Below are 26741 nucleotides of genomic sequence, written 5' to 3'. Positions count from 1 at the left end.
ACAATATAATATTATACAATATTGTATCATAATAAACAATACTATACATAACAGTATCATGATACAATATCATATCATAAAATATCCGAAAAATTGATACAATATCATATCGTATTGTATAACTTTTTATAATATAACATATGATATCATATTGTACCATATCAAACAATATTGTTTCATATCATACAATACTATATCATAGGAATCATGTTATATCATTTATCAACAAACACATCTATCTATCGAGCTGGTTTGAGTGAGGTAGGAGATTTCTTTAGCATCCTTGATAATGGAGATCAGGCTCTGCATATAAAGCAACCTCTGCATTTAATTTATAATAAAGTTAAATCAACTATGCAAGCTATCATCTATAAAACATGTGACCTGTTCCAAAAAACTATACCTCATCCAGCATCCGAAACCTATGGCTCAGATTCAGCATTCAAGCCCATCAGGTGCATTGGTATCATAACACGCATCATCCATGCAAGTTTGGTGAAGTTTGGACCAGTAATAACTAAGATATCATCATCAGAGGGCACTAGCAATTAAAACCTTAACTTCCTCCAGCATCCGCAACCTATGGCTCAGATTCAGCATCCATGCCTGTCAGGTGCATCTGTATCATAAGACACACCATCCATTCAAGTTTGGTGAAGTTAGGACCTGTAATAACTAAGATTTATTTTTTAGCATCCTTGATAATGGAGATCAAGCTCTGCATCTGAAGCTACCTCTGCGATTCATTCATATTACAGTTAAAACAACTATGCAAGTTTGATATAGTACTATCATCTATTAAACATGTGACCTGTTCCTAAAAACTTAACTTTATCCAGCATCCAAAACCAGACTCAGCATTCAAACCTGTCAGGTGCATCAGTATCATAAGACACACCATCCATGGAAGTCTGGTGAAGTAAGGACAAGTAATAACTAAGATATCATCATCAGAGGGCACCTGTTTCAAAAACTTTATTTAACCAGCTCTTAAAACCTTAACCTCCTCCAGCATCCGAAACCTATTGCTCAGATTCAGCATTCAAGCTTGTCAGGTGCATCAGTATCATAAGACGCACCATCCATACAAGTTTGGTGAAGTTAGGACCAGTAGTAACTAAGATATAATCATCAGAGGGCACCTGCAACAAAAACTTTAACCAGCTCTAAAAACCTTAACCTCTTCCAGCATCCGAAACCTATTGCTCAGATTCAGCATTCAAGCTTGTCAGGTGCATCAGTATCATAAGACGCATCATCCATACAAGTTTGGTGAAGTTAGGACCAGTAGTAACTTAGATATTGCTATCAATGGGCACCCGCAACAAAAACTTTAACCTGCTCCAAAAACCTTAACCTCCTCCAGCATCCGAAACCTATAGCTCAGATTCAGCACTCAAGCCTGTCTGGTGCATCAGTATCATAAGGCACACCATCCATGCAAGTTTGGTGATGTACGGACCAGCAGTAACTAAGATATTGCTATCAAAGGGCACCTGCAACAAAAACTTTAACCTGGTCCAACAACCTTAACCTCCTCCAGCATCTGAAATTTAGGACCCAGATTCAGCATCCAAGTCTTTCAAGTCCATAAGTAGGTCCAGATGCATCACCCATGCAAGTTTGGTGAAGATAGGACAAGTAATAGCTTAGATACAGGACCTGCAACAAAAACTTTAACCAGGTCCGGACGCCGACGCCGACGCCGACGCCACCGCCGACGCCGAGGGTATAGCATAAGCTCTCCTTGACTTCGTCTCGGTGAGCTAAAAATGGCAGCTCTTGGACACATGTTCTTATTATAAAAATAAAAAAAATATTGTTGAAAAATTGTTTTATTTTTATTTTTTTTCTCGACGGACAAATTTTTGAATTTTATTTTTATTTTTTTTCCCTCCTCCTCACCAAATAATTTGAAAAATATTTCGTAAATCTAAAAATAAAAAAATGCTGGCCTAAAGTGGCATGGTTCACGATTTTGGTGAAATTCTTTTTTTGTTTTTATTATTCATAATGCTTTAGGAATGCACTTCTAGTGATCAAGTGAAATTTGTGAGCCAGTTGTAGAGTTTTAAGCAAGATATAGGGCTCACAACTCCTTGTCATGTAACCAAGGCTCGTGCCATGTTTTTGTTTACATAGGTTCAATATACCAGTAAAAAATCTTTTTCAAGCTGATTTTTCTATCTTCTTATTCACTTTAAGCATAAATAAACAATTCCTAAAGTTTAACACATTCATTTTAAGTCTTAAACTGGAATTTTCACTTCAACATTCAAAATGTAAACTAAAGCTTTCTTTACATAGCAAAGAAATGCAAGCTCTGTAACTCACTTATAACTCAACGAATGGCACTCAAATTTTAAATGACTATTAAAAATGCCTTAGTGAAGCATTGTAAACATTAAGATCAGAAAAATAATTTTTGACCAAAATCATGACCATGCCCCTGTAACTGCTAATGAGCTTGAAGTAAACAATCTCAATGTTAATCTTGATACAGTGGTAGGACTAATTGACGACCACCAAATAACACCCTGACTTTGAATTAGTATGGGTAATACAAAGGACAAGACAGTGTATAGGGCTTATTGTTTATTTCTTTTTTACATTCGTGGCTGTCTGTAACCCTGAACAGCTGTGATGGGTTGTGTGACCTGCAGACCTTGAAGGTTTCCGAAGTCCTGAAAAATTCAAACCAAATTAATCAACCCTTTAGAGTTTATGAAACAGATATACATTTACACAACAACTTATGGCCATGAATGCTTCTTTGCTAATGAAAGGTCCTCCTTGGCTGTTTTATTTTTACCTCATATTACCAATTCCCTGAACATCTGATACCAGTAATAATACATCTCAGTTAATGATTTTAAGTTATATACCAAGCTATATGCGTGTAAATCTGAATATCATTGAAAATAAAATATTGGCCGTACATTGTATTATATGCTTGTTTCTGGAAGACAAAATATTTTATAAACCACATTATTACCTAATCAAAGGGATTTTGTTGTTTTATTACAAATTAAATATTTGCGTCTATTTTGAAGTGCCGGTCAATAGACTGCGATCTATTAGACCGCCGGTCAATAGACTGCGATCTATTGGACCAGCAACGTATTTCAGAACGCGGGTATGTTAATGTTACATCCTTTTGATAGTTCTCAGGGAATGTACCGGTATATTCCTTTACACAGACGCTGTTTTTAGTACTTGGTGAAACCAAATTCAATGCTATCAAAATGGAGTATCAAATAATCAACAGTTTTAAAGCCTCATATAAGGTAAAAGACTACATGGATTTAAAATCTAAGGGGTTGAAGACTCCCCCTTCTTTGTGTAAACTAATATTGAATTGAGATGTTGTAATGCATGCAACAGGTTTTGTGCACGTAAAAGATGAAAAAAAAAATCTTAGTATATTGCATAATGGCACGAAAACCATCTGCAATATGCAAATTATAAACCCCGAAAAGTAAAAAAGGAATTAGGTAATAAAACAATTATTTAATGCTTGAACAGTCAATAGACCAGAATTTTTTTCCCTTGGTGCAGGGAACAGCTCAGTATGATCTATTGCCCTCGGCCGTTGGCCTCGGGCAATAGATCATACTGAGCTGTTCCCTGCACCTCGGGAAAAATATTCTGGTCTATTGACTGCTCAAGCATTAAATAATTGTATACTATTGCATGACAAAAATGCAGATATCTGTAGCATGAATAAAGAAGAAATGTAAAGTTTTGGATTAATTGGCAAATTATTATGATTTCTGATGATTTGCCAGCATGTGAAACTATACTCACCAAGGCTTTCAACATTTCTTTAGTGTCTGGATCAACTTCAATAATGTCATGTTGATCAATGTAGGAGATCTAAAGAAATAAGAGAAATCATTGCTTTGAATAACATTGTTTTATGTGCTTGATTACTTGTACATGTACAGGTCAAATTGAAGAAACAAGAATATATCTAGAAAACTCAATTTAATGTTAAATAATATCTAATAATCGGAATTTAATACAAATCAAATTATATTTCAGTTGACTTCCCATATTAATTAACAAAGACTTCACAGGATCGTCAAAAACTTTGAGATATCCACGGGTTCAATATTGGAAATTAATAAATTATAATGCCGCATATATATTATTGTGAAATTTAAGCAGTATATGTTTTTTTTATATTTTGTCAATTTTTTCGTTTTGAAAATTTATTTATGGTACTCTTAAGCAAACAAATGTGGTCTAGGGAAAATAATATATGTGCACATGTAATGTATGACATTTGGTAATACCAAAAAACCAAATATTCATGTACATGTATAATGTGAAAACTACTGAAAAAAGTCCTTGTTATCGAGTAGGAAAATTTTGAAAACTTTGTGATATTTAAACTTGTTAAAGATAAGTTTTACTTTGCTACTCTCCATGTGTCATGAATACCAAAGCATGTAATACAATAATATAATCTTTTACATTGATATGCAACACGTTACCTCTGGGACGTAGTTGTCTCTGCGCTCACGTTCCTCCTCCTGCAGTTTGATGGAGATACCTCTCACTGGCCCTCTCTGGATACGCTTCATCAAGTGAGTGACAAACCTGTCATCAACAAACATTACAATTATTACTTTCCAATACATTGTAGACTCCTATTATTTATTGATGTAGTAAAAGCAATGGTAGTGTTGGGTGTGTATGTGTTTGAGGGAGGAAAAGGCTTGTACCCTTCAGATGCAACACATATATCAATGACAAATCATACATTGTAATGTAATGTGTCAATAGTAAATGATATGTTAAACACCAGGTAAGTAAATTGGCATGTTCAGAGTTTTTTTTTAAATCAGCGGGTCCCATCGACAAAACCGGTAAATATTTCAAATGTCTGGTAATTTTTCTTATTTAATCAGTCAGAATGTCCAGTAATATAAAATACTACTTCAAGACTTTAAAGTGTTTACAAGCAGGATTTAATGTTTGCAAACACCTTCAATTGACCAGATCAAACTTTTCATGCATTGTAAGGGTAAGACTAATTTATGAAATAATGTTATATGAGAGACTAAAGATTAAGTCTCCGACTGCTATTAAGTATTAACTGAAATTTATGATTTCCAATTCATTTTACAGTCACGAACTATGTTTAATTTTAATAATAAAATATTACAAATCTAAACCCTATTACATTTTTTTAGTTAATTTATGTCATTTGTTATGTTTCGTCATTTAGTGCTACCATATGCTCCGTAAACAACATGGCTCTTGCAAACCATGAGAAGCAGTCGCCAGTTTAGTTTTTTGTGAAGATTATTTTTATTCAAAATATAACATGGCCTCAGACTTACCATGCCAATCACCCATGCAAGTGTAACAGAAGAGGAGGAATGACCACAACTAGGCTAGGATCATTCAGTTTAATATAAAACCAATTACACTCTATTGACTGATCTAATGAGTTCTCTTTCCCTTATTCTATCCCTAAGACTTACACAAGACAATCACTTCAAGTGGGTTATTTTGCTGGGTGCCAATGAAATATAACAGAAGGAAAGATTACAACTAGGCTCAAACTCAGGACCCTTTAGTTTAACTGAAGGGTCTCATGTTCTACCTAGCTGCAGGTCTGTAGCTCCTGGTCTGAAAAAATTCGGATGGACGACCTGGGAGCTACAGTGCCTCCCATTGTAAAAAACTGCAATTTACGGCGCACAAAAAATTGCGCTAGTTTTGGACTGATTAACCTTATTTTCACACAAAATCTGTGAAAACAATTAGTACCATTAAATTCTTCGAACAATTTACTACTGATATTGTTAATTTACTTGCCGCAGACTTTCTTTGAAACATGCTAACCGACCTCGGAAAATAAAGTATATCAATTCACATCGAGATCGAGAGTCGCCATTTTTACATGTAAACAAATTGCACCACTTCACTTCATGGTACTGGTGATGGTGTTTAAAAGAATATCAGAGGCAAGTGAAGTGATGATATATATAGTAATTTTTCTGAGGAATTTTTTGTAATGAAATATTTGTACAGAATGTGCTCGGAAATGAGATTAATCAGTCCAAAACTAGCGCAATTTTTAGTGCGCCGTAAATTGCAGTTTTTTACTATGGGAGGCACTGTAGCTCCCAGGTCGTCCATCCAAATTTTTTCAGACCGGGAGCTACAGACTTGCAGCTAATGTTCTACACTAGTTGTGAACATCCTCCTCTTCTAATACGCAAGGTAAACTGGGTCCATAGGACACTGAAATTATAACAATATGTTATATCTATATTGTGACATATGCCATTGGTGCCATTAACCTGCTGTATAAAACTTACCCTGCAACCTTGTTCCTCAGTTTCTTACTGGGCAGGATTGCAATTTCCTCACATACTCGTTTGTTGGTATGGAAATCCAAAGTGAGCTTAGTGTAATATTTTTCAATAATTACACGAGCTGCTTTTTTGACGGTCTTCGTTCTCACACGAGCCTAAAATGACATCGATTGAATTGACAATATACTTCATCTAATATACACAAAATCTGTTAAAAACTTAACACTATAGTTTGTAACTGAATGTCAACACAGAGTTTTCTTCGATCATTACACACATTTCTGTAATGTTTTTATATAGAATAACATGCTCAGGGTATAAGAGAAATATCAAGGAACTGTTTTTATTTTCATTCATTCGTATTAGTGTATTACAAAGACCGAGATGACACCGATTTGTATCTAAAAGGCATGAGTTTCTCACCATCTTTGATATAAAAACGGAAAAGGAAGTTAAGGGTGAAATTAGTCGGGAGAAAACAGAATTCCGGAAAAAAATTAATTAGAAAAATACTTAAAGAGTGTTATCTTTCAGATATTGATTTTATATCTTTGATTATTATTGGTTCTAATGATTTAAATCCTTATGTTATTTTAGAAAATAATCTTAAATGAAATATTCGGAAAAATAAATTTTAATCGGTAACATACTATACATTATTTTTTTTCTTCGTAATCATCTCACCGTTTGAGACTAGTGGTCGTTGGCATACATTTTCAAAACCATATTTTACATTGAGCCAAAAATCTTTTCAGAGGTTAGTATAAAATAAATCTTTAAATATATATTTATCCTCCGCTTGATGACCTGTTTTATACCTCTTTTTTGGAACTTTTGAGTGCTTTGGTTTAAACTGTTGTGCAAATTTGTAAGTTCTTTAACGATATGCATGTTTAGTGTTTAATTTTCTAAAGTGATCACCAATTTTATCGTTTGAGCTACAATAGGTAATCGTTGGGACCGTTGGACCTAGCTGCAATAATGTAGCCCTCTCCCGATTTTTTTTTTTATATTTTCAGTAAATATCATATATAAAAAATCGGAGAGGGCTACATTATTGCAGCTACGTTGGACCGAGCGCAGATATTTTTGGTTTGAAACACAGACAGTAGGATCCGCCAGCCTACTCAAATCATTTTACATGTTAAAATGGCAACTCTTAATCTCGATGTGAATTTAATACATTTTTTTTGAGGTTGGTTAGCATGTTTTGGAAAAAAGTCAGAGGCAAGTAAAGAGAGGATATCAGTAGTTAATTGCATGAAGAATTTAAGAATTTCATTAAGTAAAGTACTAATTTTTTCCACAGAATTTGTGAGTACACTAGGTTAATAAGTATAAAACTAGCCATTTTTTGTGCACTCTAAATTGCAGTTTTTTACTATATTAATCAAATGCCTTACCAAAGATAATATTGCAACACATCATAGAGATGGTGACATAATAAAACGACCCAGCTTAAAATGATAAAAAGCATTTCAGACTTTGCTTTTACCTTGACCTTTGACTTCAAACTTTCATTTTGGGAGCTATAGTGCCTCCCATAGTACAGGGAGATAATTTATTGTTACCTCAGAGAGTATGGTGTTTTGATTAGAATGTAAATTATGCTTTTGATGATCATTTTTGTTTGATGAGTTATTATAAGTGTAAAAGTGATAATTTTTGGATGGGAGAAATTTACACTAGTTACATGGTAAGGCCATTGCAAGTTTTTTCTTTGTTTAGCGTCCACCCAAAACTTAAAAACCTATCTTTCTATCAGGAAAAAAAACACAAACCTTAGAAAAAAAACACAACTTAAAAAGTTCAACAAAATAAAATTTGTTCTATATTTTGAAGTATTTTCTTCATTTTGTAACAAAAATGAAAAATACCTACAATATGATTTCTATTTTGAATATTGTTATATTTTGATTTCTGATCCGGATTTTAAAATGCAATCCTGAGCCTGACATATGAAAAAGCTATCTAATTTTATGATCAACAATTGTTTTTTATTTTTTATTTTTATATCTCAAACCCAATCCGTCCGCGGACGCTAAACATAAGAAAAACTTGGAATGGCCTAAGCTTAAAACCGCATAAATACCACTGTGCATATGGTAAAAAAATGTGTGGTATAAAATGACACATCACTGTATTTAATACCCATACGTATTGTTTGACTCCAAAAAATGTGTACTTTACTGCCAGCGTAATTTAAGACTGGGCAAATCCTATGTTACAAATAATATCTCTGTAAACACAACTGCAACTGGGCAAATTTAAGACTGGGCGAAACCGTTTGCAAGTGCAGAAGAGCGAAAATAACATGGGGTGAAAATAACCCTGCATACAGTTATAACCACTTTTACAGTAATATGTAATTGAAAGAACAGTATGCTGGACTGCAGTCAAATGGTGCTGTACAAATCAAGCTGGAAATACATTTTAGTATGAAGCAAGTGAATTGAAACTGTAGCTACACAATAGATTTTTACATACAGCAATGAAAGTTTTCCAGAACCAAGCCAAATTGGGCAATCAATATTCTTAAATAATGGCAACCATATATATATATTAAAGATGATATTTAAGATATTAATGCATGGTTTTATTATGGTAACATCTGTTACATATTACAAATAAATAGAAGTTCCAACCACTCTGTCAACCTTTAATACAGGTATATCAAATCCATGGATATCTTATATCTTTATGGTCCCATAAAGTCTGACTGTAGTAATATTAAGTCAATGTATCTGTTGCATGTAATAAAGTTTGTATAGGGATCATGCAACTCTTGCATGCATAAAGTTCAATCTCATTAATACACTGTACTTGTAATGATATATATATATGATTATATTGTTCTTCAGACTCTTGCTGTTGTTATCCTATCAGCACAAGATGGGGGTCTTAGGGACTATAGGCTGGGGTGTATTACTCAGCTCAAGGTGAGTACATAGATTTGTAAGTACCAGCAGTAGGTTTTCACTTTTCTCTATAGCAGGTACTAAACATTTTTAACACAGTCAATGAAAAGTGTTGAAAGATGAACTTTCTTCTTGAAATTGGACATGCATGTAACTTTGGAATGGAGCTGAGGAAAACATCTTAGAGCCAGTTTAACAGGACCTTGGACTTTTGGTAGGAGGTAGCTAATACTACCTATCTACTTCCTACATCATAAGTTGAAATCGATGCTTGTCTCAAGCAGAATATGCACAGAACAACACTAGAGTAGGTCAAATATTGTGGATTTCAAAGAGCCATGACTTAAAGGCTTACTTTGAAAAAGACAGGCCTACATCACATTGATATTTGACACCACTACCTGAAGTCCAAACTCCTGTTGAAATGGCTCTATATGACATTCTTTACCATTAACTACCAGTCTGGCTGTATGTGTCAGTAGTAATACTGATGTGTTTTTAAAAAAAATAAAACTAGGGTTATTTATATTCATTAGGTAAATTGGATTGATCAATTACTGTAAAGGTGGCTAATGCTTTCTTTATAGCACTGTAATTTATGGCACCTATTCAATATTGGTACACCTGTGTGAAGTTGATGGAAAGGTTCCATTTAAATCCTCATCTGTTGTCCTGATTATTGAAGTCGGGAAGGTGAGTTCTTGTATTATAAAATGGTGAGAAAATAAATGAGTATTAAAAGCAATTCAGTGTTCAGAGCAATAATTGGAGCCTACACCTGATTCTAATCATTTCAAGTGTAATTGTCTTATTTTTATATTTTTTGTATCATTGATGAAATAAACTATGAAAACAGTTAGTTTATCCAAAAATTTCATTACAAGGTTCGTCTATATACTAGGTTTTGCACATGAACAATATATATATAATTGATTTTGTTCTGTGACTTCAAAAAGCAAGAAGAAGTGACCAAATATACCTCATAAATTGCAGTTTGTGGTGTCCTTTATGATGCTGATGTGGCAGACTAAAGGCTCGCTCCCCCAGGGTATGTCCCTGGTGTCCTTCCTGCAGTATGCTGTCCCGGGACTGCTTTACAGTGCCAGTAACAACCTGTCTATGATGATGCAGGTGTACATGGACCCCACAACATTCCAGGTGAGATCTCGTTCAATCACAGTATCCATATTGGCATAATGCCAAAATGCATGTCTAAGAGTGGCTGGATGGTCGTGCCCATTTGTAGACTATAGTTTGTAATCGTATGGGAGAAATAATGGCAGACCAGACCAGAATTTGAAATAGGGGCCCCCTTGATCTATAGTCAGGTGCTCTATCATCTGAGCTATCTGGCGCCTGTGTTTGAATCAGTCTGACTGTTCCAGGTTATTGACCTCCTCAATGAAAAGAGCTCTGTTTAAAGATGTAGGAAAATTTCAAATCAATCTGATTAAAATTAGATCCTCAGTCCACTCCTTTTTTCCTGTTGTCACTTAACGAGGATCTGAAGAAACCCAGCTTGAGGTCACCTCCTGGGGAACTTTGTTTAGACCAATCAAATTGTCAGTTTTATACCTCAGTTCCATGTTTTAGAAGTTATGCCAATACAATCTTTGGATTCCTTGAGGATGTCTAATATCAACTTCTGCATGTCTAGCTTGCTGATACTGAAGATTCGAGAACATGTGCCAATGCTCCATTTTTGTTTTTAATCCAAAAATACCTTTTCTAACATTTGCTTACGATTGGCTTAAAAACTGGTAACTCATGAATATTCATAAATCAAAGTTCACCAGGAGATGACCTGAAGTGGGATAAAAAAGGAGCAGATCAAAGATCTGATTTAAATCAGATTGACATACAAATTCTTAAGCTAAAATATTTGTAGTTTTTCAATATTTTATGGCCTAAAAAATTATATGTAAAATGATATGGAACAGTACGTACCAATCAGACCAAACCAAACAGAAAGGTAACCCCACCTAAACCCTGGGTCTACTTTCTGGGTTTACTCTGGGTTTACTAGAGTGGACCCAGAGTAAACCCAGAATGAACACAGAGAGTAAACCCGGTCAGAAGAATACCCCTGAAAGCAGACCCTAACTGTGTATTCGGAATATACTAGGGGCAGGAATTACAGGCAGTAGGATGTTAAGATAAAAGACGGGTCTGCTTCACACTTCAGTGCGTACAGTTGACCTCAAAAGCAATTTCCAAGTAAACCCAAAATAAACCCTGATTGGACCCAAATTTTCAAAAAGTAAACCCCAAAAGTAAATCGGGGGTTTAGTTGGGGTTTACTCTGGTGTTAGGTTGGGTCTGATCGGTACTGTAGATAAGTAATTTGTTGACCATCCAGCCTCCTTAAGATTAAGTACTTTGATTCAATCACGGCATGAGCATGGTTCAAGACACCCTTTAATTTGATTGTCATCAAAATATGTATGTACAATGTACTGGTATTTCAGTTGAAACTGCTAGATTAGTAAATTTTAAAGCAATATGAGCTGTATTTCGTAGAATTTTATTTTGGTGCAAAAACCTGTTCACATTATAGGTCTGCATGCAACTTAAACTTTTATGATAAATAATATTTGAGCAATCATTAATTTTTGTCAAAAGAAAGATTTCTCTTCCAAGGAATATGTATCAAATCAATTTTTGTACAGGACAACAATAATTCAATATTGTTCCAATTAAGGCTTCTTAACGGCTTCTCCCACAAAAATATGGCTAACAGAAATTTAAAAGCCATGATATTTTTTGTCATTTTAGTAAAAATAAATATCAACATGAAAACTGCAGCTCATATTGCTTTAACAGCAATTACAGCATTGATATATCACGTACATGTTTTAGGTCGATAAAGATTCAATGCGATGCATTTCATGCATTTATGTGTATAATTATGTAGAATAAAGTATTAAAAAGGTGACATCTAGTGGTTTAACCTCTAAATTTTGTTAATCAATATATTTTTTCCATAGAATTTTGAATTAAGCGTTTTGATTAAATGGAAGTTATAAAGTTATATTTTGTTTCATTAGATTTACAGCTGGCTTGTATACAGATTGGTATATATTACACAGGCCATCGGTAGGTCAATAGCACAGTTTGTTTGCCTATTTTTAATTAGTATTTTCTAATAAATGTAATAATTTGCAGATAGCTTCAGGATAAGTAACCAATAATTAACAAAGTTGATATCATAATGGTAAGTTTGACAAGACATTAATGAATTAAAGGAAACTGAACACACACCCTGGGTATCTTTCCATAGAAAAGTAGAAATCTAATATCTCTTTATGTTGTATTAACACTTATTGGTATAAATATACACTGTAGCTAGTGAGGCACAGAGCAATAGTTTTAACATATCACATTTTTAATTACTGGACCAGGTATTAATTATTAATGGATTAGTAGAATAGTTTACATTTACCTGTTTTGGGGATACATGTAGTCATGTACTATGAGATTATTGAAAGGTTTCGAAAAGATCAGCAATATGTATATAATGTATAGTGGAGAATGAATAGTAGATGCTTATATATACATATTTTGGGAAGACAGTTACTGGTAACACTTACTGTACTGCATTTAACTGAAAGGTCCAAAAATATTAATGAATATTGTTTCTCAGGCATCGTTGCATTCCTGGATTGTGTTGAATGCTGCAGCAGCAAAGCACTATAAAAAGATCCATTGTAGATAAGTTTTGTCTACGTAAATGGTGTTGTCAATATTTATTCATGTTTCAGTTATGTAGATTAAAAGATTTATAAAATATTTTGTGTTGACAGAACTCTGCCATGATTATAACTCTGATTCAAGTCCAAATTTTGACAAAAGTTTAGGGATTAAGCAATCATTCTTTGAGTATTATATGTGATCAATGTGGTCGGAGTAATCAAATCCCATAAAGCCTAAAAGATTTTATCATAGATTTGATCATCAAAGAATGATTCCTTATTAATTATATTTATATAAATTTCAGCAATTGTATGATTTAATATTAAAATAGTCATTGATGAATTGTATTGGACCATACATTACAAAATTGATTCATAATGTTGTCACAAAGACAGTAGAGAGTGTACTAGTAAAAATAATATATTCAGCATGACAGTTTTGTTAATTATTATCATACATTCAGAAATGCATACATATGAGATGTCAGTTAATTGAGGCAAAGCTGTTTACCATGTGTTCCATATGAAATGAATAGTCAAAAAATGAGATATACAATAATGATCTTAAATCGTACATGATTATTTCAGCAGCTCTGTGTTCTCTCCATTAGATGACCATGATTAGTTCTTAGGTAACTGTTTGAAGTCGTATTAACATATTTGTATTAACACTTTTCTCTGTGTCCTTTAATAATGCACTCCCTCCCTATAGTATCATTATATAAAAACTTTCCATCTATCATTTTTTACAGCCATATATGAAATATGTACCATTTTAAACATCTCAATTATGTTGCTACTAAAATTCTATCACTGAAAAGTTCATGCAGAAATGAGCATTATTGGTAGTTTCATATAAGGAAAGACACTGTGAACCAATTTTCATTTGCAACAACTTCATTTTGCGATTTACCAGACATAATCTGGTTTGCGGAGATTCAAGATATAAATTTTCTGGCATTTGATATTGGGTTTGCAGTGAAAAATATTTGCGACATCTAGACTCTTGCAAATCTTCCGAAAATTTCTTGCACATGAATAAGAATTGGTCTACAGTACATGTATATTATGTAAATGTAAAAATATATATGCAAGAACAGAAATTTTCAGATATTTCCTGTATCTGTCGGTAGCTTATACACCATAGCTGGCACTCTTAGACATTTTAGCATATTGGGACTTTGATTTTTAAATCCTTTTTGCAACCCTTTGTGTATCTGTAAGAACATCCAAAATATGATTATTTTACAAACTACATTGTATTAACAAAGGTGTTTTTGGTTTTTTTACCTACCAATTGCAATAATTTTTTTCTGCCATATTGATTATTCTTTTACTTTTAATGCTTCACATGTATTACATATCTATGTAGGACTATATCATATGTGTATTACTGTATGAAATCTATTTTCTATGTTGCTTTTCAATGAAATGCTTTCATTGGTATATAAATTTTTAGCTCAAATTATCTGTCCTATTTTATGTCAATTAAATACTGAAAAATAATTGTTTACTGTTGATTTTTCTCAAATTGCAATGTTTGATTTTTATATTGTCAAAGGGAAAATCTGCAATGATTGTATTACTGTTTCTTTGATTTTTCAGTTTAGAAAATTAGCAACAATTTCCTGGGTTTTTTTTTTTAATTTATATTGCATGCAATTTATATTAATTCCATGTCACACCAGTAATAAGATGTTGCTATGTTTGATCATATGGTTTATTTTACCCAGGTTTTAAGCAATTTAAAGATAGGCATAACAGCTGTCCTTTATTGGAGCTTTTTAAAAAGGTAGGTGATTTAAGTTAACACATACATTATTTGATTCCCACGATGAACATAGGTTGGTGTTTTGATATACAGTCGAACTTCGCTATCTCAAACTAGATGTGACAGTTGAAAATCTTCAAGATATCCGAGTATTCGAGATATTGAGGGTAAAATACTTAAAAAATAAGGGGTTGGGACTTACAAATCACTTTGTCATATCCATTGTATTCGAAATATCAGTGTTGGAGATCACGAATTTCAACTGTAGATAAAGGGTTTTTTTTTAATATAAATATTTTTCTCTCTTATGTCTTTCTATAGGCCCCTGACAGTCCGCCAGTGGATAGCAATAGGAATTTTAACAATGGCTGGAACCATTGATAGGTAATAGGTGGTTTCCATTTATAATTATACTTAAGACACTATCAATTTACGATGTAAGTAAGTTTTCATCAATATTCTGACACTTATGCATCTGTGCATGGTTACTCTCCGATAAGATCAACCTCCAACTGTAGAATTGATGCATCATTGATGTGTTTATTTTGTAGTTATGGGAGCTATGTATCTAAGGGCAAGGAATTCTCCGAGCTGTATGTGACAATGACAGGCCTACTGATGATTGCGGCACAGTGTACAGTGTCGGGGATGGCGTCTGTGTACGCGGAGTATATCCTTAAAAAACAGCAGGAGGTGACTTATTTAAAATATATTGACTAAGGCAATTCATTGTTTAATGTTTGCAGTACTGCTAGATACATGTTTTTTTTGGTTAAAAAAATAAATAAATACCTAGTATGTAACCGCCATGTAAATTGCAAAAGTTTTCTCTTTTTGATTTACACTCCATTGAGAGGGGGAAATAACTCAATTTTCAAATATATGTAGAAAATTGAGTTATATACCCTTTCTAAAACTATATGTTTATGTAACTATATATATATTTTTAAAGCTTTTGCCATTTTGCTTGATAAAAGACAAATGAATGAGTAATATAGAAGATATGAAAGGACTATATATGGTATGGGCCTAAAATGGCCCCCAAAAAGGAATATCATTATTTTACTGTAATTCTTTGTTTTCTTTGTACAGATATATATGTGATGTTTAAAGATAATTTTCAATTTGATTCAAGTGCCCACAATTTAGAAATACGGCATTGTAAAGACAACCTTTTCCCGCCATTTTTGCATTTTAGCATATAAAAGCTTGTTTTCAAGCAGTTTTTCTTTCAGGAAACATAGAGCGCATGCTTGAACCAAAAAATATTTTAATCAGAGATGTATCTAGCCAAGTCTAATAAGTGACAAAAAATTGGCTTGGTTCAAGCATGCGCTCTATATTTCCCATTCGTAAAAAGATTACTATACTGCAGATGAGTGCAAATAAATCAAACAAATATGTAAAAAATATATTTATATCAACTCTTCTAAACTATAACATAACATTTTATTGTACCTGAATGACTTTAAAAAATGGTGAATTATGGGGGCCAAATTTAACTCTTATCATATATAGTTCTTTATAGCAATTACTTGATTCATTGATAATAGTTCTTATTTTTATATTCCAATAATGTTCAACTCATTATGTGTCATGATTAATATATATAGGGCTTATAAGTTATGAATTAAGGTCATAAATGTTGTCAACACTTAATTGATTTTCTCAGGGGTTTGAAAAAAATTGTGGATTTTTGAAATTAAATGCTGCGTAAGTCTGAATCAATGATTTAACAATTAAAGCATATTGAGTTCGCTTGACAAATGTATGAAATAAAATTTGTTTCAGATGTCCCTTCATTTCCAAAACCTCATGTTGTACACTTGGCTGATCTTCATCAACATTATATTCTGGATTTTCGAAGAAGTCAGAGATGAAAGTTCAGGTGCTGTATCTAGAATTTTTCCCTGTGTTAAAAAAAAGACTTTCTTAAATGCAGTTTAACATTGATATCTTGAGAATTTATAGCTAATTAGTAATTAAGTTGAAAATCTTACCAGTGTCTCTCTTTGTAATCTTTAATGTACCAGTATATTTCAAACTCTTTATCATAGATATTTGGATATTTCAAAGTTTTTCTTGGTCCTATTGACTGAGATAACTACCAGTACCCATTAGGTTCAAGTGTACATGTATTAAACTTCTTTTGCTAGCCATTGTAACTAAAATAATATTTGATATTTTGGTTTTGAAGAGAAGAAAGATATAATATTTACTCTTCAGTTGGCAAATCTATAATTATATGTATAAAGATGAATTTAACAAAACTGGGTTGCATTTAACAACAAATTTTAGATACTGCAAAGTTGTAAATCCTGAAAACACAAAATCTTCATCAAACCATTATTCCACACTATGTCAGCCTCTTTTAACAGCTCTTTCAGTGCTTACCCAGTAAACATTTCTTCTAAGTAGGAAAACTCAACAAGTTTTTTGGAATGTTTGATGTGAGTTCTTTTGTAAAAGAAAGTAGAGATCAGTTACCTATTTTTTTTATGTTACAGGGGATGATACACGGTTTCAACTGTTCAGAGGATACTCCTTGACAACCTGGATGATTGTTGTTACTCAGGTAAGCATGTTAACTGCTAACTGATACATCCTTACACTGTATATTCATTTTATAATAATATTATATGATTAATAGTTATCAGTTATATATAGCTTAGATAAGTGCAATGTAAATGCATTAACAGTCTATAACAGAGAACCATGGATATTTTGTCAATGAAAATCTTATTGGATTTGGATAAGCACTTGAAAAATAAAGTAGATGGATTTGTGATTTAAAGTAGTCCGAGTATCGCACTACGTCATAATACGGATTTTACAATATTGGTTCGACTTTAACAAAGCGTTTTAGATACCCGGTATTGATTTTGCTCTACATCGCTGTTGTAAACAGTGGCAATAATAAGCAATTAGAACGGTAATATATGTATTCTATGAGAGATAGAAATGATTAATGTTGAGAAACTCGATTCTGTTAAAGTAAAATGAAAAACGAAGTTTCTGATTAACCAGGATCTCAGGTGTGCTTATATCTTCTTTGTTTTGATGCCCCCCCCCCCCCCCCCCCCCCCGAAATTTTATTTTTCTTTTACTAAAACCGGTTTAAATTTAGACACAGAAGATCTTTCGAATTTAATCAATCGTCAATTAATTAATGTTTAAATGATATCTAACATTGTTGACAGATCTAGGCAGAAAACTGTAGCAAAATGTGATTTTTACGGATTTTTTCGTCAGGGTCTACTTGGTTTAGAGCTTATAGCCTTGAAAGTAATCCGTCAACATATAATTTATTTTACCAAATCTTTTTTCTAAGATGTCAATCTATAGAATAAACACCATGAATTTAAGTTTGAGTCCATAAAATAGTAAAAAAATTACCAAACGCGATACTAGCATTGCATTTTTTGTATTCTATTTTGATACATCAGGTCCATAAAGCGTACTTACTTACAAAAATTTGCGCAAAATTATTGATGATATATTGCTTAAATAAATATTTATACTCTATTTTGTATGATCAGTTCTAATTTTCCCAAAATTGGTAATTGTTTTTAGGAAAAACGGACGTCTGGCAAATTTCATAATTGTCAATAGTTTTCGCAAGGGGTTACACCTGTATGAGAGGTGATAACAAACAAACTAGCATGTAAACATGCATATTTTCTTTTGTATATGTATTGCTAGAATGTATATTTATCATTTCAAGCTAAGCTTTTAATGATTGAGCCCATTTAGTGCCGAGTATAGGACTACCTTAATGAAACATTTGGATCAGGATTGGATTTGGAAAAAATAAAATAAAAAAGAGATGTTTTAGGTTTATGCTGTTTTTATCATGAAAATCTTTTGGATCAGGAATTACTTTGCATTTAAAAATGAAATTTTTTTTTATTGATGTTTGTATAGGTTTATGTTGGAATAGCCATGTCGGTCATCTTGAAGCATGCCAGCAACATTACGCGGCTGTTTGTGGTCTCCTCCTCTCTGAGCGTCACCACCATTCTCTCCGTCCTGGTGTTCGGCTTACACCTGAATTTATTCTTCTTCACCTCCATGGGACTATTGCTACTTGCGCTCTATCTCTTCCATGGTGCAAGATAATGCACTGTGTTCGAATATTTTGTGAAGCTGCCGTTCAGGATGAACTGTTGTTAAAGATCATTTGAATGAAACAGGTTTGTCTGTTAAACTTTCGAGCAGATTTTTTTATCTTAACATAATGTATTTATACATGTAATAGATTTTCAAATTATATTGGGGTAAATCATTATTGTGAGAAGATGACTATATCAACTTATTTGCCAGGGTTATTTGCACTTCACATTCCAGTTTTACCATTGTTTTTGGTGCTTTTATTTTGTTATTTGTACTTGCCAATATCTATTGTTATTTTGTTGTTTTGATTGTTATTTTGTAGGATGTGTTAAAATATATGTAGATACATGTATATGTTTACACTTTTGTTTACAGTTTCAGTATTTTACTAGTACATGCATTAATTACAAAGGGTGCTTTTTTTTGGCAAGTGAATTTGAAACCCTTGAATTAATTAAGGGGAATTAGAATCCATTTTTTCAATTCACATTAAGTCTTATTAAAGTATTGAATCAAAATCATGAATAAAATATTCTTCATATAAACATGCACAGTACAGTACAACCTTGTTTGGTAGATACACGGATATAGCAAATTCACCAATATACCTTGTACATTGTGCCATAGTGAATTAAGTTATGTACGGTCCTTTGCAGAATTTTAAACAAATCCTTGTAAAATTTAATGTTAATATTGAAACTGATTAATGAATTTGCAGATGTAGCCAATTGATTTTGTGACCTACATGTAGCTGAAAGGTGAAATACAGCAAAATTTATTTTATACCTTTTGTTGTTGTTTTAAATGTTTATAATACCAACCAACTGAAATGATTGACAGAATTTGTTTCAACATTGATTCCCTATACATACTGCAAAATGGCTCAAAGGAGATTTTTTTTACTTACTAGTTGCTCCTGAATCAAAAGTCCTACAGAATAATAATTCGAATTAAGGATTCTATTGAGGACCATATGCATGTATATAAAATCCATCTGTTTTAAGGATTATTTGTTTTTCATATGAAACAGTATTTTTGTTATTGTTTTACTAGCATTTTTATTAGTGTGTCTATCATTTTATTAGTGTATTGTTTTTAGATGTTTTCAGTTCGTCCTGTGCACATGTAGCCGTTAGATATACATTGCACTTGAACTGAAATGTGTATCTTTGTACATATGTACTTGAATTTTAGTATTTCTTAAATGATAAGAAATTGAAAGAATCAAAATTTAACCCACTTAATTTGTGAAAATTGTATTTTTTATTAATGAAATCTGTTTTCATGCAGTCTTCCAGACCAAAGCAGGAAAGAAATTACATGTATCTTTTTTTATGATTGTATATGATGCTTCATTAACCGTTTTAACGTGAGTTCAGAATTTTTTAATTTGTTATTTTTTTGCATAATTATATGTTTAATATCTGTTTGTGTATTTGGTACCTGTGTGTTGGTGTTTTTTTACCAATACAACATGTCAGGATTTTTTTTTGTTTAAAATTTTTAAATTTTTGTTTTAATGGTTTTCCTTAATATACATGTAATGTTTAGATTTATAAAACATATTTTGAATCAAAAGTAAGACAATTAACAGATTAGATCAAATACATATCATGGTATCAGTCAGAGGTACATGTATTACCGGTATGTTAAATGCATACTGTGAGTATTCCATTGATGATTTCAGAAATATTTTCTAGTAAGAAGCTTTTTTATCAAAACATTAGACTTGTCAAAACTTCCAAGTGCCATAACCCACAATTTTTTTTTTTTGGCTGGTTTTCCTCGAGTGATTTTGGGGGAAAGGGGGTTATGCATAGTAGCTGTCTTTTTTTCACTCAATAATGAGTCTGTCTATTATCAGTTCAAAAGACTTAAACAAACTGCAAACTGGTACAGTTTAGTGCTTAAAATTTAATGTAATAATAGTGGGAGCTTTAAGTTTTAAGGAGAGGGAATGAGGATGATTTGTTTGAATAAACGAACTCTGAATTAAAACATAAATTTAATCAAAGTGCATAATATAAAACCACTTTGTGTGCCATATAGAAGAGAGTGCAATAAACAAAAATGCCTGGCATCTTCATGCATTACAAAAATTATAAAGATATAATATACCAAGTACACATAATTTTATATATCGTAAAGTTACATGTATTTGTGAACCATGTGCTGTATACCGGTATTATATACATGTATAGGTTATGATTTTGTTGTTAAATGTTTTGTTTAAGATAATTTAAAATTATTTCTTCTTTAAATTACTTGTTTTAGGTTTTAGTTTTCTTTACATACTACATGTAGTAATGTACTATATTGGTTAATATTTATAGGGCTTTTCAAAAATATACAAATTTGCTGCTCTGCATGCATTGGGGTGCCAAAACAAGTCAAAAGTGTTATCAAACTTGTGTTGTTACTTAAACTTAAAGTTTAACTTTATCAATCAAAAATTTTATTAATGTGAAGTATTTTACATTTTGTATACCAATATTGTTAATATGTTTATTGTAATAGTTTTTTGTTTTGCTATTACCGGTAAATGTTTTCTGTATACATTAAAGATCTATCACATGTATTTTATTAATAGTATATTTTTTGGGAGTTGATTTTAATCAACTCTCCTATTGCATGTACTCAGACAAACCGAAAGTGAAACAGTGTTTGGACCTCAGCACAAATCATTCCTGCTGACAAGACTTAGTTCTTGAAAATAATTGATGAATTCGATGTAATGTATGCTAAAGGATTGTTTTTCAAGGAAACTTATTTATAAATACCTTGAAAATAGTCAGATTTTAATTGGTACGAACAATTTAAATATTTTTTGTAGTCATATGTATTCCTACGCCAGAGTTAAATATAGTCTCGTTCAACTCGACGCTCGGCTGGCTCCGTAAATCCTTGTCGGATATTTACGGTGTCAGCCGAGCGTTTGGTTGAACGAGACTAGAGTTCAATATTGCTTCGATCCATACAATTTTCGAGAAATATTTCAATCACTAATACATAGTTTGAATGAATTGATTTTATCTTTAAATATTAATTAACATTATTCATATGGGGGTTTTTCTCGACATTCTTGTCGAAAAAGTCCAAAAATTCATATTATAAAAATGTACGTACTTCAAATTAGAAAATACATGTACTTGTCATGCAAAATAACATATCATTGATTTTAAAATAAATAAACATCGACAAAATCAACTCCCGTCAGTTCTTCAGTACTTTGATTTGATTTGTCATTTTGCTGACTAACAGCAAAAACAGGCATAAGACGTGCAACATCTTGTATTCTTTAACCCCCAATATATCACCTGCCTGGATCTTGTTTAATAGAGAACAAAAGTTAATTTTTTTATGTATTCTTCAATGGCATGCCAAAAAAATGTCTGACTTATAAAAGAGACTCAAGTGCACAAAAAAACAAGATTTAAAGGGTGACCAAGGATGGAGAAAATAAACAGACTACCTTCCTTTCAATCATTGAAAGGAAATTTCTGACCCCCATGAGTGAGAATGGCGATTGAATAATTTAATTGCCAGAGTAAGATAAAGTTATCACATTTATACTTGTTTGATGTTCCAAAGTATCTGATGTTTTTCCTGGTTTTTTCTGAACGATTTTGATATTTTATTATAATATTTATGGAGGCATCTACCTAAACTGTGAAATTTCTAGCAAGTAACTATGCCTTTAGTTTTTCTCAAATATATATGGGAGTAGAGATGAAGATTTTCCAGGATTTAATACATTTTCACTATATGGCCTATTGGCCAAACCCCAGGACCTGAATCCCAGGCCCAGGGGGTCATGATTTTCACAATTTTGATAGAGGGATTCATGGACATCATAATCATGCATTTACATGTAGTTTTCCTCCACACACTCCTTACATAATCCTGAAGATGTTCAGTACTTAGTTTGCCTTGTATGATAGGTAAGAAAATCTTAAAAGTAAATGCATATATTATTGTACATGACCAATGTAATACCCCCTCCCCACTTCTCTCGGTAACTTAAAAGTAAATGCGTATATTATTGTACATGACCAATGTAATACCCCCTCCCCACTTCTCTCGGTAACTTAAAAGTAAATGCGTATATTATTGTACATGACCAATGTAATACCCCCTCCCCACTTCTCCCAGTAACTCAGCTGACCCAAAAATCAAAACAACTCAAATAATTTTATTTCACATTTGCAATTTGGCAACATACAAGTACACAAAATACATTCTTAAAAACTAAAATGCAAGAAATCAATTGATAATTAACTGCAAAAGACACAAAATCGGGAACTACTTAATTAAGTTTTTTAGTCCACACATTACTAAATATTCAAATGCATTGCTTCTGTAATGTTTTAATCAATCAACCAAAACTATGTACATGTGACATGCCTTTAAACACATGTACTATCTTAATAATGTCACTATCTGGGGCCAAAAAAATTATTCTGATCAATATCAAATGAACTAAAGTTACTGTTAAAAATGTGTACATTAATACTTCTAGGAAAAATAATATCATAATGTATTTAATAATGGAGAAATGAATTGACAATAGAATATAAACTGATCTACATGTACTTTAACAACCTACATCAACAAATACATGTACATGAATTTGCAATAGTGAAAGGGTAAATCAAGATACATGTATATACTATAGAGTGGTTGGGTTGATCATCTGTTATCTATTCTTCTGTTCTAAGTTATAATTTATCAAAACAAAAAGAATGAAGCTCAACAAGACTAATACAAAAACAAAAAACACACACACATATTATACTGTAGATTCCTTATTTTACGCAAGTTCAGTGTATTTAATTCCATGATTCAGCCGTTTTCTATTAAATTGCAAGAATATTAAATCCTGTGCGCCACATTTTTGTTCAAATTTCATATAGATCACAAATGCTGAACAATAAAAGCGAGATTTAAAAATCTGCAATGCTTCTGCCAATTTTACGAGGGTATTAATTCCTCACGTTTAATAAGGAATCCACAGTACCACGTACGACTACAATATGAGAACAATTGCATATAAATGTACGTGTAAGACTTATAAACAAATAAATGAGTTACTTTGATAAACAAAATATCTAAATCAACAACAACAAATGCTTCATTCTTACTTAACATGCTTCCCTTTAAATTATTCATTTATCACATACTATGCCACAGTAACACACGAATAAGTACAAGTTTTGGCAATTTCCATCAGGCCTCTTCTTGTCTTTGAAATCTTCAAAATTAGTCCATTTCACACACTCTATCTACCGAATGTTTACTTTTGCAACAAATTACAAAACAGCAGGCAGTGGGGTTAATCAGTTTAAATGTTTTCAAGGTCTGTACTCTATGATGCTGAAGAATACATTGTTTATCCTATTGCAATCACAGTGAACATTTTTTTTTTCTATCACCACATGACATTTAAAATAAAGATTTAAAAAATCATAAACAGACATTTTTATTTGTACTAATTGAAATGACAAACCTTTAACACAGTTTTTATCAACGATTTTCTGAAAGTCTATTATGCATTCATGCACACAGATTCTGCATCAGAATGTTCATTTAAGTCAAATTTATAGAGAAGTAAAAACTAGAAAGTTTCACTCCACAGATAAAACGCTATGGTGAAAAAAAATATATATATGTACGTTATATAAATTTGATTCTAGTATACAATATTCATCCTCTTTTCAATCTATCTCACTCTATTCAAAATTTTCTCTGTTTCTTACACAATTCACCACTTCCATCCCGTAGAGATCTCCTTTTCAGCGAGTCTCTTTTTTCCTTACTCTCCAATCCCAGTTCACCAATACTGCTATTAGTGCATGCCGCCAGGATCGATGCATTCGAGGACTGTGAACTCAAACAGCTGTCACTATCACCTTTAAGTCTAGTCAGCTCCGAGTACACATCCGCAAACTTCTGATCGAATTCCAGAATCTTTTTGCTCAGATCACTAATTGTCTGGCTCTGTTCCGATATCAGCGCATGCTGACTGTGCAGCTTCTGCTCGTGTTCCAGTACAGTTTTGCCCTGGATCTGTAACTTCCTCTCCAACTCCACCACTTTTTTGCGCTGTTCCACACTGCGAACTTTGGTGTCTGTGAGCTCTTTTCTCTGTTGTTGTAAATTTGCTTGAAGTCCTCTAACTTGGTTTGTTAGTCTTGACAGTTCATGCCTCACAGAGTTTCCTCTAAATGCCCCAGCATCATTTATTGTGACCACTTTCACAGACGGACCTATAAAAAAAAAGACAAGCTATTTCATATGTTTGTTTTTTATAACTGGTATATCATATATTAAAATTTAATTTCTTTTTGAACTAAAAAAATCAGAATAACAATCACTATCATAAGACTGTTGCAGATGAAAGTACACAAAAATATAACTTGGAAAATATATACATGTATATCAATCATCTCTAAATCATTATATTAAGGATACACAGCAACCAAATAACATCATGATCATGCAATTTAATCAATGATATAATCAGAAAGTACTCTCTCTAACAAAAAAAAATAATAAAATAAAACCTATTACATTACCTGGACTTTGTTCTCTGCTTGAACAATCAGAAAATGGATATGGAAGTGTGACAGCAGGCATTTTAGTCTTAAGTGATGGAGCAATTTTTTCCTCAAAATGCTCCATGGCCATTGAAGAAATGTCTCTAAGTTCTTGTAAAAATTCATGGGCTCTAGGGGGTTGTTGAGGGTATTTCAATGTGTTTAGAATTCTCAGCAATTCATCAAGAACCTGTTGAAAAATTTTCAGTAAACATGTATTTAAGATTATCAGATTATGTCCCTCTGATTTTGTTTACATTTCAATAAATCTTTTCTTCTTCGAACCCCTCTCTAAAAAACTTATATTCAAGCATATTTTCAAAGAAAATCACAAAGTTTTACCAACTGAAATTTCTGTTCTTGTATGAGCAAAAATATGCCATTTTACCTTGCCAGGAATGAAACAACAAAGACCCATGTCAATGTATCTCATATAAGTCATTCCAAGTAGAGATAACCGTGTTTCAATGGCAGACAAAATGTCAACATGTCGAGCTAAAGGATGATTCCGCCTTTCTGATTCTCGCCTTGGTAGCTGACTTTTCACCTGCTTCTGTATCTGAGCATGAAGTTTGTCTATCTTTGAGAATCCAGAGTTCAAGAGTTGCTCACAACATTTGTTGAAAATCTGGCAAACCTGGAATATTTAAGATTGATTCACTTTTAGGAAAAACAAATTTGGCTATTTAATTCTTTCTTTTTTGTTACACATCTCTAATCATTGCCAACCATTAGCTGACAATAACCATATTCTTTTCCAGAGAGAGAGAGAGATCGAGAGCATAAATTCCAGTTAAAAATTAAATCAACAAAATAAACTCCTCTAAAAATGAATTTGAGTTAGTTTTATTAGGCTTTACCATAACCTTTCCTCCTGTCATAAACTATAAAGTCATATAAAAGTGACATTAGATTTAGCGATATGTTGATCAGCTGTTGGCAAAATGTCAATCACCAGGAAGTTTATATGGAGACTTACGCCGCGTATTTCTGCCAAATCGTTGTAAGACAGCGAGGTTAGAATTTTCTCAATTATTTCCTCTGGTAACTGCGTCAAAATAATGACTTGTTTCTCGTTTTCCTCTACGCGTTCCATTTTCTCCTCATATGTTTCATCTGAAAAGAGGTTGGATGCCATTTTGACGCAACTAAAACCCGCAAAGGGTATAAGTAGTAGGCAATTTTGAAGAATAAAATGCAGAAAAATCGCCTTTATCGACTTGAACATTTAAATGTTAGTTATATAAATATTAACTAGATTAAGCATAAGATGATTTAGTTTTTATAAATATTTGTGATGGAATTACTGAATATTG

At 32.4% G+C, this 26741-nt stretch overlaps 3 protein-coding genes across 3 annotated transcripts; 1 reads left to right on the top strand and 2 right to left on the bottom strand.

The window, feature by feature from the left end:
- Positions 1–2582: 2582 nt before the first annotated feature.
- On the bottom strand, positions 2583–6614 carry LOC128175818 (40S ribosomal protein S17-like). The gene is made up of 5 exons (XM_052841659.1): positions 6609–6614; positions 6339–6490; positions 4500–4605; positions 3808–3876; positions 2583–2684 (listed from the first exon to the last, which is right to left on the bottom strand). Exons 1-5 carry the CDS (start codon positions 6612–6614, stop codon positions 2607–2609), a joined length of 411 nt encoding a protein of 136 aa, XP_052697619.1. The 3' UTR covers positions 2583–2606.
- Positions 6615–9172: 2558 nt separating this feature from the next.
- LOC128178424 (probable UDP-sugar transporter protein SLC35A4) lies at positions 9173–21405 on the top strand. Its single transcript, XM_052845572.1, has 9 exons — positions 9173–9274; positions 9841–9946; positions 10247–10411; positions 14679–14737; positions 15038–15100; positions 15268–15409; positions 16508–16604; positions 17224–17291; positions 18641–21405. Exons 1-9 carry the CDS (start codon positions 9177–9179, stop codon positions 18833–18835), a joined length of 993 nt encoding a protein of 330 aa, XP_052701532.1. The 5' UTR covers positions 9173–9176; the 3' UTR covers positions 18836–21405.
- A 1601-nt stretch (positions 21406–23006) lies between these two features.
- Positions 23007–26575, bottom strand: LOC128178277 (F-box only protein 28-like). Its single transcript, XM_052845376.1, has 4 exons — positions 26405–26575; positions 25814–26062; positions 25405–25615; positions 23007–25095 (listed from the first exon to the last, which is right to left on the bottom strand). The coding sequence occupies exons 1-4, from the start codon at positions 26561–26563 to the stop codon at positions 24563–24565; spliced, it is 1152 nt and encodes a 383-aa protein (XP_052701336.1). The 5' UTR covers positions 26564–26575; the 3' UTR covers positions 23007–24562.
- Positions 26576–26741: the final 166 nt, after the last annotated feature.

Source organism: Crassostrea angulata, chromosome 3 (assembly GCF_025612915.1).
Source record: "Crassostrea angulata isolate pt1a10 chromosome 3, ASM2561291v2, whole genome shotgun sequence".
Classification (NCBI taxonomy): Eukaryota; Metazoa; Mollusca; class Bivalvia; order Ostreida; family Ostreidae; genus Magallana; species Magallana angulata.
Note: the sequence above shows the minus strand (reverse complement) of the source record. Positions and strands in the feature narration are given on the sequence as shown.

Excerpts from the sequence above, each read along its gene's own strand:
- LOC128175818 (XM_052841659.1), bottom strand. Across the intron at positions 3,877-4,499 it reads GAGACAACTACGTCCCAGAG|ATCTCCTACATTGATCAACA; the intron begins GTAACGTGTTGC and ends TTATTTCTTTAG. Across the intron at positions 2,685-3,807 it reads AAGAAATGTTGAAAGCCTTG|GACTTCGGAAACCTTCAAGG; the intron begins GTGAGTATAGTT and ends TGAATTTTTCAG.
- LOC128178277 (XM_052845376.1), bottom strand. The coding sequence starts at position 26,563 with ATGGCATCCAACCTCTTTTCAGATGAAACATATGAGGAGAAAATGGAA. Across the intron at positions 25,616-25,813 it reads GTTGTTTCATTCCTGGCAAG|GTTCTTGATGAATTGCTGAG; the intron begins GTAAAATGGCAT and ends ATTTTTCAACAG. Across the intron at positions 25,096-25,404 it reads AAGCAGAGAACAAAGTCCAG|GTCCGTCTGTGAAAGTGGTC; the intron begins GTAATGTAATAG and ends TTTTTTTTATAG.
- LOC128178424 (XM_052845572.1), top strand. The coding sequence starts at position 9,177 with ATGATTATATTGTTCTTCAGACTCTTGCTGTTGTTATCCTATCAGCAC. Across the intron at positions 9,947-10,246 it reads TGATTATTGAAGTCGGGAAG|TTTGTGGTGTCCTTTATGAT; the intron begins GTGAGTTCTTGT and ends CATAAATTGCAG. Across the intron at positions 17,292-18,640 it reads GGATGATTGTTGTTACTCAG|GTTTATGTTGGAATAGCCAT; the intron begins GTAAGCATGTTA and ends ATGTTTGTATAG.